The 16,093-nt window shown below is 57.5% G+C and overlaps 1 protein-coding gene across 9 annotated transcripts in view; it reads left to right on the forward strand.

Moving 5' to 3' along the window:
* CCDC57 (coiled-coil domain containing 57) overlaps positions 1-16,093 on the forward strand; it is a 91,702-nt gene that overhangs the window by 5,550 nt on the left and 70,059 nt on the right. For 7 of the 9 annotated variants that reach the window (XR_008418766.1, XM_053892880.1, XM_053892887.1 and 4 more), the window contains 5 exons: positions 4,355-4,456; positions 5,830-5,987; positions 6,089-6,163; positions 9,616-9,816; positions 13,479-13,637. Coding sequence is in view for 8 of the 9 variants with exons in the window: in XM_053892880.1 (XP_053748855.1) it covers positions 4,355-4,456; positions 5,830-5,987; positions 6,089-6,163; positions 9,616-9,816; positions 13,479-13,637 (695 nt within the window). In the remaining variant the exon portion in view is untranslated. Of the gene's footprint in view, positions 1-3,689; positions 3,764-4,354; positions 4,457-5,829; positions 5,988-6,088; positions 6,164-9,615; positions 9,817-13,478; positions 13,638-16,093 lie in introns of those variants that run through there. The other 2 variants (XM_053892885.1, XM_053892882.1) reach the window with 2 other exon arrangements.

Genomic DNA, 16,093 nt, shown 5'->3' on the forward strand with positions numbered 1-16,093 from the left:
TTTAAGGAGGGCGGTCAGGAAGAGGGCTTGTTAGCAGAAGTCTGCCAGTGGCAAGGTGTGTGGAGGGCGCACCTGGGGGGCCTGGGGCAGGCCTTCAAGGTCGAGGGGGGCTGAGGTGCTGGTGGCCGTGTAGGGCTCACAGGCAGCAGCCCTGGGTAGAACGCCAATGATGTCAGGCTGCGTGGGAGGTGGCTCCTGGATGTCCAGGCCAGTGTGTTGGGTAAGAGGGGACTTTGCACTCCGGAGGTCAGCATGGGGAGGCCACGAGGTACGAGCTGGGAGCCTGGGGCATTGCCAAAGGGCAGGTGTAGACCAGGGAGCCTGGGCAGAGCCTTCAGGGGGAGGATGGGAGGTGAGGGGCCTGTCAGGGAACCAGCAGGAGAGTGGGCGCTCTGGAGCAAGAGGAGGGGTGAGAGTAGGTGTGCACCGTTCTGGGGGCTGGGCGAAGGGTCCTTGTCACCCGGGCCAGAGCTCCGCCGCGTGACCCAGCCCCCCACAGCCCGCAGAACTTTGAGCGGAGACCAAACGCTTCGTGGTCTTGTAATATGTTAGGAGGAAAGAATCCCAAATGATTTTTGTATTCTGGTCCCGGCGAGTGTTACTCACGTGACTTCTCATACATCGTTTTGCTTTTCAAAGGATAAAAAGAGTGAAGCATGCTTTCCATTGTACTTCTCTGAGTGTCTCTGAGGCTCCCGCTGACCTTCCGAGATCCAGGGATCCAGCGTGGGCACGTCGCTGGGCAGGTGTGTGGCCCCCGCCCGCCTCCCCGGGAGACGGCGGACCAGGGAGGTGGCAGGTGTGGCCACACTGTCAGGCCGGCTTCAGCCTCCTCCCAGAGCCTCCTTTGCGTAGCCGAGTCTGTCCAGGTCTCTTCAAGAGCAGGGTCACTTGGGGTCCTGCTTGCTGTGCTGTGTTGTCTGCGCGCTTCTCCGCGGGGATGGGCTTCACGGGCCCGACGTCACCTCTGCTCTGACCACAGGGCTGGGCCAGGTCACCGTGAGGTTTCAGGGCAGGAGAGACCAAGATGAACTGCGGTTTTCTGCATCAGCCCAGTCTGCTTCTCCTCAGTGTGGCTTCAGCATCCATGTTCTCCCGGGGACCGAGCACGTCCACGCCTCTGGTCCACGGGCAGGTGGACCCTGCGGGGCTGTCTCTTCCCCTGAGACCGTTGGGAATGGACAGTAAGAGACGAAAGACGGAGAGAACCGTGCAGTGGAGGGAGCGGAGGGGCCTCGGCTGGAGAAGCAGCAGCCCGCGGGGAGGGGCTGTTGGGAACGTAGCGCGGGGAGCTCAGGCCCCACGTGTGGTGGGGGCTGGCCTGGCGTCAGCCGGGGGTCTGTGTACGGGCAGCCACCCCCACGTGTGCAGGCGGAGCAGCCAGCGGGTAGGAGCTCGGCACACTTCTCTGCGACGACGTGGAAGTGCCCATCCGGGGAGAAGGCAGGCCGCGGGCGTGGACCCTGGTGCCTGCGGTGTGGGGCGGACAGGTGGGACCCCCATCCGGCGACAGTGCCCCGGTCGGCCCAGCGATTTACATACGGTACGTGCACCCGTGCAAGGGCCGAGACAGAAGCCCCCGTCACCTGCGGTCCCAGCGTGCGCCCTCGTGGTCAGTGAGCACCACTCTGGCCCCAGCGAGCGTGGGTCTGCTTCCTGCCGTCGCGGGGACGTGTGACTGTACCGGCCGGCTCCTCACCCGCGCGTGGACGTTTCAGACATTTGTGTCATTTCCACTCTGAGGCCATTAAGAATAAAGTTGCTGTGGCCGTGCTTGGCAGGCCTGCATTTATTTGGGTAAATAACTTGGGAGTAGAGTTTCTGGCTTGTGTGCTAGGGGAGTATTTGACTTTGGGAGAAATCACCGACCTGTTTTCCAAGACGTTTGTACCATTTTATGTTCCTCCCAGCGCCAGCAGATTAGAGTTTTCGCCGCTCTGCGTCCTTGTCGGCACAGAGTATTTTCAGCTTTTTTTTTCCCATTTCAGCCATTTTAGGGGCGAGTCGTGGTGTCTTGTGGGTTTCATTTTCTTGTCCTCGGTCGATGTTTATGCATCTTTCCGTGTGTTCGTTGGCCGTTAATATATTTTTGTGTGTGAAGCGTCTGTTCACCTTTTTGCCCTTTTTAAAAGGTGGATTATTTGCCATCATGTGATTGATTTGTTAGAGTTCTTTATATATTCTGGAATCAAGTTCTTAGGTACATATATTACAATTTTCTCCCATTCTGGGCCTGGTGTTTTCCTTTCCTTAACAGTGTCTTATGAACAGCAGGTGATATAATTTTGATGACATTCTAGTGAGCTGCTTATATTTCTTTTTTTTTTTTTTAATATGTATTTATTTTTGAAAGCGAGAGAGCGTGCGCAGAGGGGAGGCAGGGGTGGGTTGGACAGAGGATCCGAAGTGGGCTCTGTGCTGACAGCTGGGACGTTTGAGAATTGCCAGCCGCATGGAAAAGGAGCTGAGAAGAACAGGGAAAATGACCCTGAAGAGAACAGAGATGATTGCTGAGTCACTGGTCCTGTAGCCCGCCACCGTGTGCCCACTTCAGATGTGAGGCTCCTGGGCGGTCAGCAGGAGGCATCCGGCCCAGGCTGGACGTGCCCACGCACGCATCTGGTTGTCCTTGCCGGCCTCGATGTCCATTGACCAACCAGTGATTCTGTGACTCCCTCCCCCTGCCCTTCAGCCGGTCCAGAGTGGGGTGAGGACAGGGTCAGCCACTCCTCCTGATGTGTCGTAGTTTTCAGGGTCTCAGGGTGCGTTGTGGGGGCTTCCCGTGATTAGTGCCACCAGAGATGTGTTTTGCATCTGAACCCAAGAACAAGATGCTGGGAGGAAGGGCCAATCACAGATCAAGAAAGAATTCTGACAATTAAAAGTATATTTAAAGAAATTAACTCAGAATATAGACCAAAAAAGACAAAATCTGGGAGATCTAAGAGACGTGGAGGGTAAATCAGGATGTCCAATTCAGTGGTCACATTCCAGAAACATACAGTGGAAACCAGGAAGGGGAGACTATTGAGATGGCCCGGTCGCTTCTCAGGACAGGGACTTGAGAACAAAAGGCCTGCAGGGGCCCGAGCAGCAAGTGGGAGGTGTTTCAGAGGCATCTGGAAACCCACAGAGGGGACACTGGACACAGCCTGTCCCGCTTCCCAGCTGCGGCTGAGGACGGCAGATGGGTCTGCCCACGCAGGGGCGGGGAGACTCCTGCAGATGCCAGGCTCCGGGGAGTCTCTGGGGAGCAGCTTTGCGGGCCCGGCCTGTGGCCGAGGGCTCCACCTGCAGCCGCCTCCATTCCCTTCCAAGTTCAGAACGGTGGGAACCAAGAGATTGGGGCTGGAGAAGGCCTCCAGGAGGATGGGGCCCTGAGCTGGCAGCCTCCTGCTCCTCGAGGGCTCCGCTGGAGCCGGTGGGCCTGGTCCAGGCTGGGGCTGGGCTTTCAGCCCCCCGGAGGGGCGGAGGGGCGGAGGGGCGGAGGGGTGGTGTGGTGGAGGGTCTTCCCCGCAGGAGCGCACCCCAGAGGAAGGGGCTCGGGAGCCCTGGCGAGCGCACAGGGGCCCGTGAAGAGCAGCCCGGGCAGAGCGTTGAGCCTGGAGAACGAGAGTCCGTCACGCTGCCCGAGTGGACGGCACTAAGGGGTGGGAGGGAACAGAGTGGCATGAGGGGAAGGGAAGGGCACGGTAGCCGGAAGTCCCGGAGAAACAGCGGGCTGCCCATCTGAACCAGGCTCACAGCTCACTGGTGGTGCACAGTGAGTGTTCTGGCCTCATGATCCTCATGATGCCGCAGCGATGTTTTAGGTTCAGCCTGTGGGGGGAGCTTGGGGGACAGGAGGCGGCCTCCTTACAGAGCAGGCCTCACGGACCATGGTTGCCACGTCAGGACGTGTGGGATGGGCCTCTCTACTGCCCATCCTGGCGAGGAGCCAGCAGAGAGCACAGGACGCGGGCGGGCTCATGGTGGCGTGGGTGTGCTACGTGGAGACGCAGCGGGAACCACCCGGAAAGCTGTCGGCAGCGCTGCGCCCGTGCAGGGGCAGGATGAGCGGACCGGGGTCCCCGTGCCAAGCCCCCGGCGGGTCTTTGTCTGTGTGCCCCCAGGACAGGCCCAGTGGCTCAGCGGGTGCTCACGTCCGTCGAGGCAACCTGACACCACGGGCCCGCTGAGGTGCTTTAGACGAGCGTGACAGGCCGTGTCTCCGATGCTGGCGTGGCGCCCCTGCCACCAGGGAGGATCTCTGCGTCCTGCCGGCTTCGGGCCCGCCTGCCTGGCGCCTGGCCGTGGCCGTGATTTCTGCTTGGGTACCGCCGCCTCTTCTCACCGCGGTCCCTTCCTGATTCAGGAGCTGCTGCTGGAGCTGGAGTCCGAGACGCAGAAGAGGGAGCACGAGTTCCGCCTGCAGGCTGACCGCATGAGCAACGAGGTCCTGACACACGAGCTCAAGGTGCGGCGGCCCTCAGGCCGTGACAGTTCCCGCTCGGGAGCAGGGAGGCCGCCTCTGGGCCGGGCGGCAGGGTGATGCGACAGGAGGGCTGGCGCCACTGCTCCGGTTGCCCCTGCCTGGGGAAGTGGGCTCCCACCCGGGTAGGCTGTCCCCCCGATCCCCGCCAGACCCCCCGCCATCCACCTGTGTGCTCCACGAGCTCGGCTGGGCCGGTGAGGGGGGTGGTGCGCATCCTTTTCGGGCGGAGGAGGCCAGGCCAGTGGTTGGGGTCCGTGTGCGGCTCTTGCCCCCGGCCGGGGTGCTGGCCGCCCTTCCTGAACGTGGGTTCTTTAACACACCAGCCAGGTGCTGCTGGGGCACACTAGCGTGCACGCCCGGCCTTTGGCACGGACGCAGGGACCGGCCCTGAGGGAGTGGGAGGTGGCGTGGGGGAGCGGGAAGCAGGGCTGGCACCTGGCCCGAGGCCGCCACCCGTGTGGGTTACACCACGTGGGCGTTCAGCAGGTGCCTGTGAGAGACCCCTGCCGTAGTGCCCAGTGAGGGTCTTCCCAGGCCGCCAGCCTTCCCACGGTGCCGCGGTCCAGGGGGCAGCACCCAGTCAGCCAGGGGCCCCGAGAACCCTGGCAGCTCTGCGTGGCTGTGTCTAGGCCGGGCAGGGCCCAGCCCAACCTCACCGTCTGGCCGGGACCCTAGCTCTTCCCTTAGTGCCAGCCGCGCCCCCCCCCCCCCTCCAAGGGGCACCTCTGCATGGGTACCGCAGCCCCACCCCCAGAAGGCCCCACAGGGACCCTCACGAGGCCACCTGGTGACTTCTAGGAGTCCCGGGCCAGACAGCAGGCAGCACACGCGGGGCCGCACCCTGGGCTCCGCGGTGGGGTGGGCGCTGCCGTCAGCGGAGGGCGGCAGGGGTCGTGGGGCCGGGGACACGCACGTTGCAGGCCCGCCCCTCCCCCGTCTGCCCTGCGGGGCTGTTACACAGGCCGCGGCTGATACACACCAGCTGATCGGGGCGCTGCAGCCGTTACGTCACCCGCAGCTTACGGCTGAGGAGACCGAGGCCCCGCAAGGTTCTTCTAAGATGGAGCGTGTGGGGAGCGCGGTCTTCCACTCTGCACCTAAGTGCTGGATTCGAGTGTTTAGTATTCACCGATGAGGCAGGAAGCCAGGTGCGACCGTAGCATTGTGTAGCATTGTGCCGGCGCCAGTGGGCCGCGGGCCCGCCCAGGTGGCCGCGCTGCCCCGCCCGTTCGCTGCGCGCTCCTCACGCGTGAGCACGGCCTCGCGGTTTTGTTGCCTCTTGGATCGTGAGGTTTCTTCTCTTTCCTCAGGTTGTTCCAGTTTCGGCCTCATTTTGGATTCTCTCTCCCTCGAAGGTTAAACTGTTGGACAAGGAGCTCGCGGCCCTGAAGGAAGCTGCAGCACGGGCCGCGGAGTCGCTGCGGAGCGCCGAGGCCGCGAACTCGGAGCTGCGGGACCAGCTGCAGCGCGGCGGGCAAGAGCTCAGGGACCTGGCGGCGGCCAAGGACGCACGGTGCGGAGCCGTGCCTGCCTCCTGGGGCCGGGCCCGCGGTGGGGGGGGGGGGGGGGGGGGCGGGGGCCCTGCTTTTCCCGCTAACGTTTCCTCCGCCTCAGGATCAAGGACTTAGAAGGCCAACTTCACTCGGAGCAGCGGGCCAGGAAGAAGGAGGAGGAGGCGTTCAGGAGGAAGTGAGTGTCCGCCCTGGCGCGCGGGGTTGGGTCCAGGCGGAGGCTGCCGTCAACCTGGGCCGTCTGGCCTTTGAACTCACTGCTCGGGATTTTCTCAGTGGTGCTCAGGCTTTTTGGCGTTTCAAAACTTTTAAACTTAAAAGTCGTGTTGACCAGTTTGTTAATTTTAGATCGCAGCAACAAACGTCACTGTAGCGATAAGGGCGCCTCTCGTTTTCCTTGCGGCCCCGCGCCCTCTGGCTTCTCAGGAGCCCCCTCTTCCTGCCGAAACGCTGATCGCTTACCTCGGTGTGGGCCGTGCGCCCCCCGCTGCCTGCCGGGCGTCGGGGTGGCCCAGTGGGTAGGCGGCGGGCCCCCTGGGGCAGCGACCCTAACGAAGCGCTCGGTGGCCCGCCCAGGCTGAGGCGTGTGAGGCCAGCAGGACGAGGAGGGCGCAGAGAAGGCACAAGGCTTCTGGGCGAGCCCGTGCCCTCGGGAGCAGCCCGGGCGAGCCCGAGGGGGCAGCGTGGGTCCGGCCGTCCAGCTGCTGCGGGACTGCCTCCCGTTCCCTTTTCCGGAGAAGCAGCACGAGACTGCATGTGACGCACGCGTGTGGCGATGGGGAAGCTAGTCGGGAGCGAGAACGCGGGGGGCCGTGGAGCAAGGGCGACCCGGGGGCATTCGTGTGGCCGTGGTGTTTGTGCAGCACGTGCTCGCAGAGGAGAAAAGCTTTACAGCCCGTGTGCTGCCCGTTTTCACCCGGAGTTAGAGCCCCCTGAGCTGGGAGCTGCCTTCCAGACACCATCGACCTGTATCCACCTCGGCCCGGGCCCTGCGCACACGACCGAGAGGGTGGGCCTCGCTGGTGCGCTCCCGCTGGTGGCGTGTGGGTGCCACAGGCACTGCAGACCGTGGCCTTGCTTGAACCCGTAGGCCGGTAGTGCTAGGACCTCTCGCTTGGCGCGCTGGGGCCACTGACCTTTGGCTTGGGCGGCCGTGGAAGAATTTGGCGCTTTCAGAGTCTTTTGAATCATAAACTGAAATAATTTAAAAAATAAATATAATTAAAAAAACTTATCTCTGAGAGAGAGAGACAGAGTGCGAGCAGGGGAGGGGCAGAGAGGGGGAGACACAGAATCCGAGGCCGGCTCCAGGCTCCGAGCTGTCAGCACAGAGGCCAATGGCGGGACCGGAACCCACAAACCGTGAGATCGTGACCTGAGCCGAAGCCAGACACTTAACTGGCTGAGCCCCCCAGGCGCCCCTAATTTTCAGCATATCAGAACTGTTGGCATCAAGAGGTAAAAGTGTTCAGGAGCCCCTGGCTGGCTCCCTCGGTGGAGTGTGCAGCTCTTGGTCTCAGGGTTGTGAGTTCGAGCCCCACGCTGGGGGAAGAGATGACTTTAAGATAAAATCTCTTGAAAAAAAAAAAAGAAGTAAAACTGTTTGGTTACTATTTAAAACGTATTGAAACAATCCCTACCATTGATTTAAAAGTACGTGAACCAGCCTTACGTATAACTTTTTCTCCTGCCCGAACTCCCATTTTTACCTGACTTCCTCAGGACCTTTGTCTGAATATAATGAATTTTTTTGCACTTCAGAAATTTGAACTCCGTCACCTCTAACAACAATATGTAGATTTACGTAAACTAAAAACGACATTGACTGGGGTCACCAGGCTTTAGGTGTTCTGAGAGGGTTCTAAGTGCAGGTCTTACGATAGTAGTACGTACTTTGCAAAACAACATACCATAAAATTCAGTAATTACTAAGTAAACTGTAAAGTCTCCTTAGGAACGCCCCTCTCATGAGGCAAGACGTCCCCACTTCAGTTTGCAAGCAAACTGGGTGGGGCTGGCCACCTCGTCACACTCACGGCCAGAGGGCAGCTAGGTGGGTTCTCTGCCGCATCTCCTGGGCTCTGAGCGCCTTCCGGTTACGTGCCTGGATCCACCTGCTGGCTTCTCGTCCGGAATGGTGTCGTGTCCTGTGTCTGCTGCTCACGGGGCAGCGCCTCCACGTCTGTGGCTGGCCACGTGTGTGCGTACGGTGAGCAGGACCGTCCACGTTCTCTGTTTCCAGAAGCTTAGATAAGAGGCTTTTTTAAGACTTACTCTGTGACCGTTGCATAGACCAGGTGTCTTTCCACTCAGCGACACTTTGTGTCTGGGAAGCTGGGACGTTGTGACTCGAGCGCGTTTGCCAACACGATGTTTACACAGTAAGATGGTTTTTATTTTGTCGCAAGCTTTACCATTTCTCTCTAAGACCTCAAGCTTGCAGATTTAGGGAGAACGTTCACCAGACCACCTAAACGGCAAAACCCACCTTCGCTGTGAAACCATTAGCGGGTCAGGTGGCTCTGCGAGACCGCATCTCTTCATTTTTCAGTCCAAGCAAGTGAATTTGTCTGTGTTTGGAGGAGTGTCACTGAAACACCGAGAATTCTAGGACACACCTCGTAAGATGTCACGTCCTAAAGCGGTCCAGACGAAGGCAAATTCGCGCTAGTGTACTTGGCACATTTTAAAGCGCGTTATCGGCACACGCGGATGCTTCGCCTCGGAACCTGCCGTGGGATGATGCAGCGTCACAGGCGGCAGATGGGGCCACGGCGACGGAAGGATGGGGCCACGCGGTGCAGTTGGAAATGACTACTCATTTCACCAGCCGTCACGATCGGACTTTCCTGGTTTGACGCAGAGAAGGGCATGTGCTGCCAGAAAGTGACAGGCACGGCAGCCAGCGTGCGTTCGTGTCTTTGCCGATAGAAGGTAGAAAATCCTGACCAGGTTGCAGGGTGGGTAAGATGAGGCTTGATTGTAGTTAGAACGAAAAGTACATAATGTGTCCTGACAGGCTTCACCATTTCACTGGGAGATGCTGGTGGAATCTAAAAGAAACCACTAGAATTATATTTTTGGGGCTTTCAACTTTTCACTGAAACCAAGTGGAAGAAAAGCATAGAAAGGGCTGAGCGTTGCCAGTCAGATGTGCACACGACACCTGCCAATTTGGTGTGGGGTCAAGACGGGCGTCTGTTCTGGTGATGGGATTCTGGTAAGTTTGGCGTCTCCCAGCAGAGACAGAAGCGGCCGCCGTCCCCCGGTCCCCAGTCACAGGGAAGGCATCCGGGTCCTGGACCGATGGACAGTGACGGCCACGTCCCACCTTCAGGGGCTGCTAGGAAAACCGGTGAGGGTGCTAGTGATGCTGCTTTGCCGGAGCCCCGGCTTCCGGGGCTTTTCTTCCGGGGGTGCTGAGCTCCAGAGTCGGGCCAGGGGCCTCTCAGCCAGCATCCACCCGGCGAGTGTCCACGCGGCTGGGGGGCTGGAGCTTCCTTGGCTGAGGACATGAGCACGACAGCCCCAGGTCCAGGGTACGAGCAGGAGCGAGGCAACCGCGGGCGAGGTGCCTGGGGACCGGAGCGGGGCCCACGCCGGCTGCCGGGGCACCTGCTTGTGTTTCAGGCACGAGGCGCTGGACCACCTGGCCCGGGAGAAGGACGCGGTGCTGGTGGCTATGAAGGGTGCCCACGTGGAGCAGCTGCAGGCGCTGGAGGCCAGGGCGCTGGAGTTGCAGGCCCACGGCGACAGCCTCGAGCTGCAGCTGCGCGGGGCGGAGCGGAGGCAGGCCGAGGCCTTGAAGGAGAAGGACGCCGCCATGGACAAGTGAGCGTGGGCGGGCGGGCGGGCCTGGGCGCGTTCCTGGGGCTCTCTGGTTGTTTGTTGTCTTCCACCGTTTCTCGTCCTTTTCTTTGTTTGAAATGGTGTCGTTGCTATGTATGCAGTCATTGTGGAAAAATACACACAACGTAAAATTTTCCGTCCTAACCACTTGAAGCCACAGTTCGCGGGCACGGAGCACACGCGCGTTCTTGTGTGCAGCCTCCACCGCCGTCCGTCTCCAGACTCTGTCTTGGAAAGTGGACGCTGTCCCCGCTAAACCCCAGCTCCCCCCTCCCCCTGCCCTGGGGCCCACCATCTCCTCTCTGTCCCTGTGAACTTGACTCCTGCAGGTCCCCCATGTGAGTGGGATCCTGTAATACCTGCCTTTTTGTGACTGGATTGTTCCACTTGCCGAGATGTCTTCAAGGTCCGTTCATGTAGCCTGTGATAGGAGTCCCTCCCTTTTTTTTTTTTTTTTTTTTTTTTTACTTTCAAGACAGCGTGAGCAGGGGAGAGGGGCAGAGGGAGAGAGAATCTTAAGCAGGCTCCACGCTTAGCTGGATCCCATGAGCCTGGGACCATGACCTGAGCCAAAATCAAGAGTCAGACACTCAACCAACTGAGCCACCCAGGAGCCCCAAAGATTCCCTTCTTTTTCATGGCTGAGTAATATTCCGTTGTGTGGATGGGATCATAGTTTCTTTTTCCGGTCATCTGTCAATGGACATTTGGCTCATTTCCATGTTTTAGCTATTGTGAATAGTGCTGCTGTGATCGTGGGTGTGCAAATACCTATTCAGGTCTCTTCTTAGAATTGTTTTGGGGATACACCAGAAGGTCAGTCGCTACATGGTGATTCTGCATTTAACTTTTGGAGGAACCACCGCCCTGTTTTCCACAGCGGATGCGCTGCTTTGCACAAAGATTCTAATTTCTCCATCAGCTGGTTTCTTCTTAAACCCATTTTTCTCTCCAGCATCTAAGCCAAGTCACGCCACGTAAGCAGCCGTGTTCGCCTGTGCAGTGTCCAGGCCGGTGTGTGTGCCCACGGGACCATTGGAACTGGACTCAGTCTCCTGGCTGCCAGTGAGGAAGAGGCTGTGTTTACTGACGATGGTTCAGACAGTTAAATCGGTCACTTCTAGGGTTCACCTTCCTTAGCAACTGGCTTTTCCTGTCTGTCTGGGAAATGTTTCTGGCTCTGCCGAGTTACATTTCCATTTTGGAGGACGATGGCTCTGACAACCACAGGATACAGGGAAGTCAGAGCTTATCCAGGAAGGTTTCCTTGGGTGGAGCGTGTGGTCTTGTTGTTTGATCTGTTCAATGCACGCAGCAGTAGTTGGAGAAGCAGAAGGGACAGCGTGATGGGCAAATGTGTTCCCGCTGTCCCTCCTGCTGGGAGGGCTCTGCCGGGCCCTTCACGTGGCCGCTGTCGGGATCTACAGCGCTGCCTCGCGTGGAGGCCGTGGGCCGGCCTCCTTCTGCCTGCACTCGCCTTGCAGCGCGTCCCTCCTTGTGTTCCTCCGTGCGACCCAGGGAGTGTGCTGTGGCCCAGTGCTGCCTGGGACCTCGCTGCCCGGGACAGTCCCTGCCCTTTCGTACTGAGACAGAGGCTGTTTGAAAACCAGCAACGAAAACAGCCCGTATTTTGGGCTTGTTACTTCGGCCTATTTGTGATGATGAACGCCACAGTTGAGAAGCAGTGGCCCCAAGGTGGCTTTGAGAGAACCCGACCACGCCCTGTGCCGCCATGTAATCCACGATAGAGAGGCACGGCAGGCCACACAGGCCGTGCCGCTTCCAGGGCCCACGGTCGAGGCGCAAAGAGATAGAGGGAATTATTTAACCCAGTGCATCCAAGATACTGTCGTGTTGCACCACATTAACAAGTAATCAGTATAAAAACTAATCATTTTTTACCTGACAAAAATTATTACTGAGATAGTTTGTATTGTTTCGGTGCTAAATGTTGAAGCCACATCTCGTTTCGGACCAGCCATGTGCTCGGGAGCTGTGTGTGGCCCGTGGCCCCATGTTGAACAGCACGGGCCTGAGTGCTTGACTGCGGGGGTCCAGGACCTGGAAGGGTGGATCCTCACGGTTCCAGAGTGCGGACCTCACGGGGCTGGGTTGTTCTTGGCACGTTGGAGCAGGAACCGGGATCACATTCGGGAGAGCAGCAGAACCCTCGCGGTATTCAGATACTTGGTAGGTGTTCGCTGGAAACTGAGAAGAGATAAAAATATAGTTCCAGAGTTCTGGCGACTTCTCTCGCGGTTCGGGAGGCCCGACACACACACGGACTTGGTAGGAGCAGCGTCCGGGAGAAGAGGAAGTCCGTACGGGACGTGCCTCTTGATGTTGTTTGAGGCCTGGGCGGGTGACTTCCCGGGCGGCCAGCTGCTCTGTTTCCCACCTGGAAAGTCAGAAAAAGCCCCAATGACCGGTTTACCTGCTGGCTGGCATCCTTTGCCCCTTAGAATAAAGTTGCTGGCGGGTGGGTGATGAGCACAGTTACACTTTAGAAATCCAGATCGGGTCCCGGGTGTTCTGTGTCCATCCAGCTTCTCCGTGACATGTGGCCGACAGCGTAGCCGGAGGAGATCGCGTACGTCCCCCGTCACGTCAGACACTACTCGGTGCCGAGGCCCAGATCCCGCGGGGATGGGGCTCCAGGGTAGCGCACACCGAGGGGCGCCCCCCAGAGCTTGGCCCTGGGGCCGAGCCCTCCTCTCCTGTCACCTGCAGGTGTCTCAACTGGTTTCCAACTTTTAGCAGCCCTTTGTGATCTTAGGACAGGTTGTCTTAGGTAAGAGGTCAATATGAGTTTGTACGGATTGTACTAGAAATAATTTGTTCAACGTATGTGAAGAAAAACGGACTTTTTCCTGTGGCTAAGAATGACGCTGGAAACTGTATACTCGACAGCCTTTCTTACTCCTTTGAGAATGTCTGTGACTCCAGATTTATTCCATGCTGTTTCCAGGCAGGTTAGCGGTACAGCCCGCGGAATCTTGAGGTCCACTGGTCAGCCTTGATTTCCTCTCGAGGTGTGGGTTCTGTGCCTTTCCCCGTAAGGATGGGGAAGGAAATGGGCTAGGGCCACAAACGGGGTGAACACACAGCAGGCGGCCTTTTGTGCGTCAAGGCTATCGCTTCCCTAGTTAGTATCTCTAGGTGTCGTTTTTCTTTTTGGGATATTTATCCAAGTGTAGTGATTCTACCAGGTGGCGTAGGGGTTCCTGTACAACCTCGTTTTACTGTTCAGTTTGAACACCTGTAGGAGCGTCTCCATGTTGAGGGGCTGCGTGCGGCGTGGCCCAGGTGAGCCACACGGCACCACCTCAAGACCACAGGCTCCGCCAGCCTCCGTGGCTCGCCTTTCCCTGCACGTCTGGCACGGACCTGGCACGTCGTAGGTGCTCAGTCGACGGCTGGGTGGGTGGCATGGATGGTGGATACGTCTCGCGTGGGACCGTCTCCTGATCTAGGCAAGGAGGTCTCCACCCTGACGTGGAAGACACTCCGGTGTGCAGCGTACCCTTTGAGGGCTGCACGCGCGTGTGAGCCTGTGTGCTCGGGGCGCCGTGTACAAGAAAGCGCGAGCGAGCGAGCGGGCGAGCTCCACGCCCACGTTCACAGAGCTTCCCTCCTTCGTGCAGACTTCGTGAAGAGGCGTCGGCTCTAAAATCGGGCTGGGATGCCCAGGTCACCCAGCTGTCCAAGGACCTGATCTCCAAGGACCTTCAGATTCAGGCGCTGCAGGAAGAGGCAGTGGAGCTCAAGGCACAGCTGGCCAGGTGCCAGCAGGACGTCGGAAGGTGACTGCCCCCGGGGACGTTCCCGAGATGCTCTTCTCGCTGTGCGCCCCGTGGGGGCCGGGTGCCATTCTGGGTGCCAAGGGTACAGAAGGGAACGGAGTCGAGGCCCTGGCCTCACATCCTATTGTGGGGAAAAGACGAGAAACAGGACAGAGAAGGGGAGTGTCTGGTTGTGAGAAGGGAGAGCCAGCAGGATGGGCCGATGGGGGGCGGCCAGCGGAGGCCTTTCCCCGGAGGTGGTGTCGGGTCTGGAGCCGGTGCCGCGGCAGCTCTCCTGCCCGGTCCTGTGTGGGGAAGCACCTCTCCGTGTGTCCTGTCCCACCCCCGTCTCTTCTCATCCAGTGGATGAACGCTGGAGTGAGGGTCACGTTCTCTTCCTTGAGGAATAGCTTAGATATGAGGAAACTCGTTTCGGCTGTGCGGTTGGAGTCCTGACCAGCATGAACACCTGTCAAGCAGGCCTGTAGTCAGGACCCGAAACCTTCCCACCGTCCGGCATGTCCTCACCGCCTCGCGGCCGCCGCCCACCTGCGCCGGCCCCGCCGCTGCGCGTCCCTTCTGCCCCGTCCGCGATTCCGTCTCAACGGACTCACGCAGCATCTGGCTTCCCGTGGTATTTATTCGGACATTTATTGCAGGTTTTCTGTTGTTCTGTCTCAGTTTGGGGAATTGGTGTCTTTCAGTGAGTTTGCCCGTCTCGTCGAATTGTTGACTTCAGTGGCATAAAATCGTGTACGGTGTTTGTGTGTTTCGTCTCTGACGTGTGCAGAGTCTGCGGTAACATCCACTCTTGTTTTGGAGGAGTCTGGCTGGAGGCGTATCCGTTGTATCGGTCTTCTCTTTAAGTCTATTTATTTTGAGAGAGAGCACGAAAGGGGGAGGAGGGGCAGAGAGGGGGGAGACGGGGAATCCCGAGCAGGCTCCACACTGACAGCACAGAGCCCGACGTGGGGCTTGAACTCACGAACCGTGAGATCATGACGTGAGCCGAGGTCAAGAGTCGGACGCTCAACCACCCAGGCGCCCCAGTCACGAAGTCTTTTATTAATGATTTGCATTTAGGGTTGTTATGGCTTCTTTTATTTATTTTATTTTATCTTGTTTTACCGATGTAAGTGGTCTCTGCACCCAGCGTGGGGCTCAAACTCCTGACCCCGATATCGGGAGCTGCACGCTTTTCTGACTGAGCCAGCCAGGCGTCCTGGGTTGCTGTGGCTTCTTGGTGACTGCCCCTCGATTAGCAGGAAGCAGCTGTCTTTATTCTGGATAGTCCTCCTCCTTGCTTGTCTGCTGTGTCTGATGTCAGTACGGCCACTTGGGTGCTTCCTGCCTGGTGTTTGCGTGCACACCCTTCCACGCACTGACTCTGACTTGTGCTGAGGTCAAGTGCATTTCTTACCGATCGCGCGTGCTGTGTCTTGCTTTTCCTGTCTCCCCTGACAGCTCTGCCCATTCACTGGACCGTTTAGATCATTTGATTTAATGCCAGGATTGATGTGTTTGGGTTTAAATCGCCAACCTCCAGTTGGTTTTATATTTTCCTCGTATTTTTTGTTCCTTAATTTTTCTGCCTTTTAAAAACTCAGTCGAGGGGGTGCCTGGCTGGCTCAGTTGTTTAAACGTCCAGCTCTCGGTGTCAGCTCAGATCATGATCTCACAGTTTGTGAGTTTAAGCCCCACATCAGGCTCTGAGCTGATAGTGGGGAGCTGGCCTGGGAGTCTGTCTCTCCCTTTCTCTCTGCCCCTCCCCTGTTCGTTCGTTCTCTCTCTCTCTCTCTCTCAAAAATAAACAAATAAATTTAAAAATAAATAAATAAGTGGATAAACAGTTGAGTGTTTTTTAGGATTCCATTTTATTTCCACTGTTGTCTTATATAAACTTTTTTATTTCATGGTTGTTCTAAGATTCACAGAATGCATAGTTTGCCGTTAATAATGTCTAGCTCTTTGTATGTAATACAAAATCCTTACGACGTCCTGTTTCTCTTCACTCTCCTTTGCTGTTGTCGAACATTTACTTTTGTGTGCGTATATAATTACATACGTTGTTTTTGTTGCTTTGATCCGATAATGTCCTTTAATTAAAGACAAAAATTGAAAGAAAAGCTTTATGCTTTTTCCAATATTCATTTCTGATGGCTTTTCATTTTTTAAAAATCAAATTTAGGGTCACCTGGGTGGCTCAGTAGTTTAAGTGTCTGACTCTTGGTTTCGTCTCAGGTCACGATCTTGTGGTTTGTGAGTTTGAGCCCCACTTTGGGCTCTCTGCTGACAGCACAGAGCCTTCTTGGGATTCTCTCTCTCTCTCTCTCTCTCTCTCTCTGTCTCTCTCTCTCTGCCCCTCCCCTGCTCACGTGCTCTCTCTCAAAAATAAAAAATTTTTAAAAATTAAAAAAAAAACAGTGAAATTAGAGAAAAGTCAAGTTGAAAGTTTCCATAAGGTGTAATCTTTCTTC

This window comes from Panthera pardus, unplaced genomic scaffold (genome assembly GCF_024362965.1).
Source record: "Panthera pardus isolate Hobbes unplaced genomic scaffold, ASM2436296v1 HiC_scaffold_3, whole genome shotgun sequence".
Lineage (NCBI taxonomy): Eukaryota > Metazoa > Chordata > Mammalia > Carnivora > Felidae > Panthera > Panthera pardus.